Source organism: Rhinopithecus bieti, unplaced genomic scaffold (assembly GCF_001698545.2).
Source record: "Rhinopithecus bieti isolate Rb0 unplaced genomic scaffold, ASM169854v2 scaffold_40655, whole genome shotgun sequence".
Classification (NCBI taxonomy): Eukaryota; Metazoa; Chordata; class Mammalia; order Primates; family Cercopithecidae; genus Rhinopithecus; species Rhinopithecus bieti.
Window position 1 is genome coordinate 510,083 of NW_016816823.1, and position 1,728 is coordinate 511,810.

The 1,728-nt window shown below is 33.4% G+C and overlaps 1 protein-coding gene across 1 annotated transcript in view; it reads right to left on the reverse strand.

The window, feature by feature from the left end:
* Nucleotides 1-883, reverse strand: part of TCEA1 (transcription elongation factor A1) — a 36,799-nt gene extending 35,916 nt beyond the window's left edge. Inside the window, exon 1 of the mRNA XM_017855297.1 lies at nucleotides 677-883. Coding sequence (XP_017710786.1) covers nucleotides 677-767 — 91 coding nt within the window. The 5' untranslated portion in view covers nucleotides 768-883. The remainder of the gene's footprint in view (nucleotides 1-676) is intronic.
* Nucleotides 884-1,728: the final 845 nt, after the last annotated feature.

Consider the following 1,728-nt stretch of genomic DNA (forward strand, 5'->3'; position numbering starts at 1 on the left):
AAAAAAAAAAAAAAAAAAAAAACTATAAAAAACATTACTGGGACAACTGACAAACCTGAACATAAACCATAAAATACTATACCAATGTTAAATTTCCTAAATTTCTTATACTATGATTCCATAAAAAAATAAGCTTGCAGTAAGGAAATACACACAAGTATTTAAAGGGTAAAAGAGCATGATATATTCAACCTACTTTCAAATGGTTCAGAAAAAAATAATTTGTGTATGTGCAAATAGAAAAAGCAAAAGAGAGAATATGATAAAACAAATATGGCAAATATTAAAAATTGATGATATGGATGAAGGATATGGCATTCTTTCTATCATCCATGCAAGTTTTCTGTAAGTCAAAAAATTTCAAAAACCATTTCAGAAGGTATCCACAACCTTTCCCATAAGAGAAAATTCTTCTTACTGAAAGAGTTTATCCAGCTGTGTCAAAAGTTAAGAAAGCCAAATTAGACTAGCCTAAAAGGCAAAAAAAAAAAAAAAGCCCTAAAGGTCAAATTAACTCCCCTCGTCTTTATTACGAGGCACTGATTTCAGTATATCCAGATTCATTAAGAAAAAAATGTAACCATTAACTAACCATAAAATGTTAATGGTTAATGGTTATTAACCATTTGAATAAATCTCACCATCATAAATATACGTAAGGGAAGATCAATGATACCTAATAATTTTTTCCAGGATTTGATGAGAGACTTTGCCAAAGATGTAACTTCTTCGTCTGTACTCTGCTTGCGAATAGCATTAACTGACATTCCGATTCTTGTGGACTGCAAGGCAATAACAAAAAAATTATGTATACCAATTTTATTTTAAACAAACTAGTATTTCACCCACATTCTTTTCTTTCCCAGATTCCTGTTTCCATTTTAGAATTTTAAAACTTCAATTATTTGGATCCTTATAATAGCAAACTATATTAAGATACATACATCTTCAGATCAAATACATCCTAGACTCATTAATGTTCTTATCACCAAGATCTAAAAGCATAAAATTCGCTACTGTAATAAGTCTGGTTAACTAGAAAAATGAAATCAATCTTTCCACAAGGGAGAAGTGAAGATAAATGAGGATAAAATATAAAATGTTGTATATAAGTCAGGCTAAAGCAATCATGACTAATACATGCATTTGTTTCTATACATTCTTCTACATGGATTACTTCACAGAGTACCAGCTGCAAATTATTATGAGGATATCCAAACTAAAACTACCACCTATGGAGGTTTATTCTATTTATTTATTTATTTATTTATTTAATTTATTTTGGTGGGGGGAATGGAGTCTTGCTCTGTTGGCCAGGCTGGAGTACAGTGCCGCCATGTTGGCTCACTGCAAGCTCTGACTCCCAGGTTTACGCCATTCTCCTGCCTCAGCCTCCCAAGTAGCTGGGACTACAGGCGCCAGCCACCACACCCAGCTAATTTTTTGTATTTTTAGTAGAGACAGGGTTTCACCATCTCTACTAAACACAAAAGCTATGACAGCCCAAATATGGATGATAAATAAAAAATGGAAAATTATTTAGTAAGTTCAGGTTGTTAGCAGACAATCTTTCAAACATATGGTCTCGATCTCCTGACCTCGTGATCCACCTGCCTTGGCCTCCCAAAGTGCTGGGATTACAGGTGTGAGCCACCACGCCCAGCTATGGAGGTTTAAAAGGCTTTATTTTGCCAGGAACCAGCATATAATCAGAGACATTAAAATACA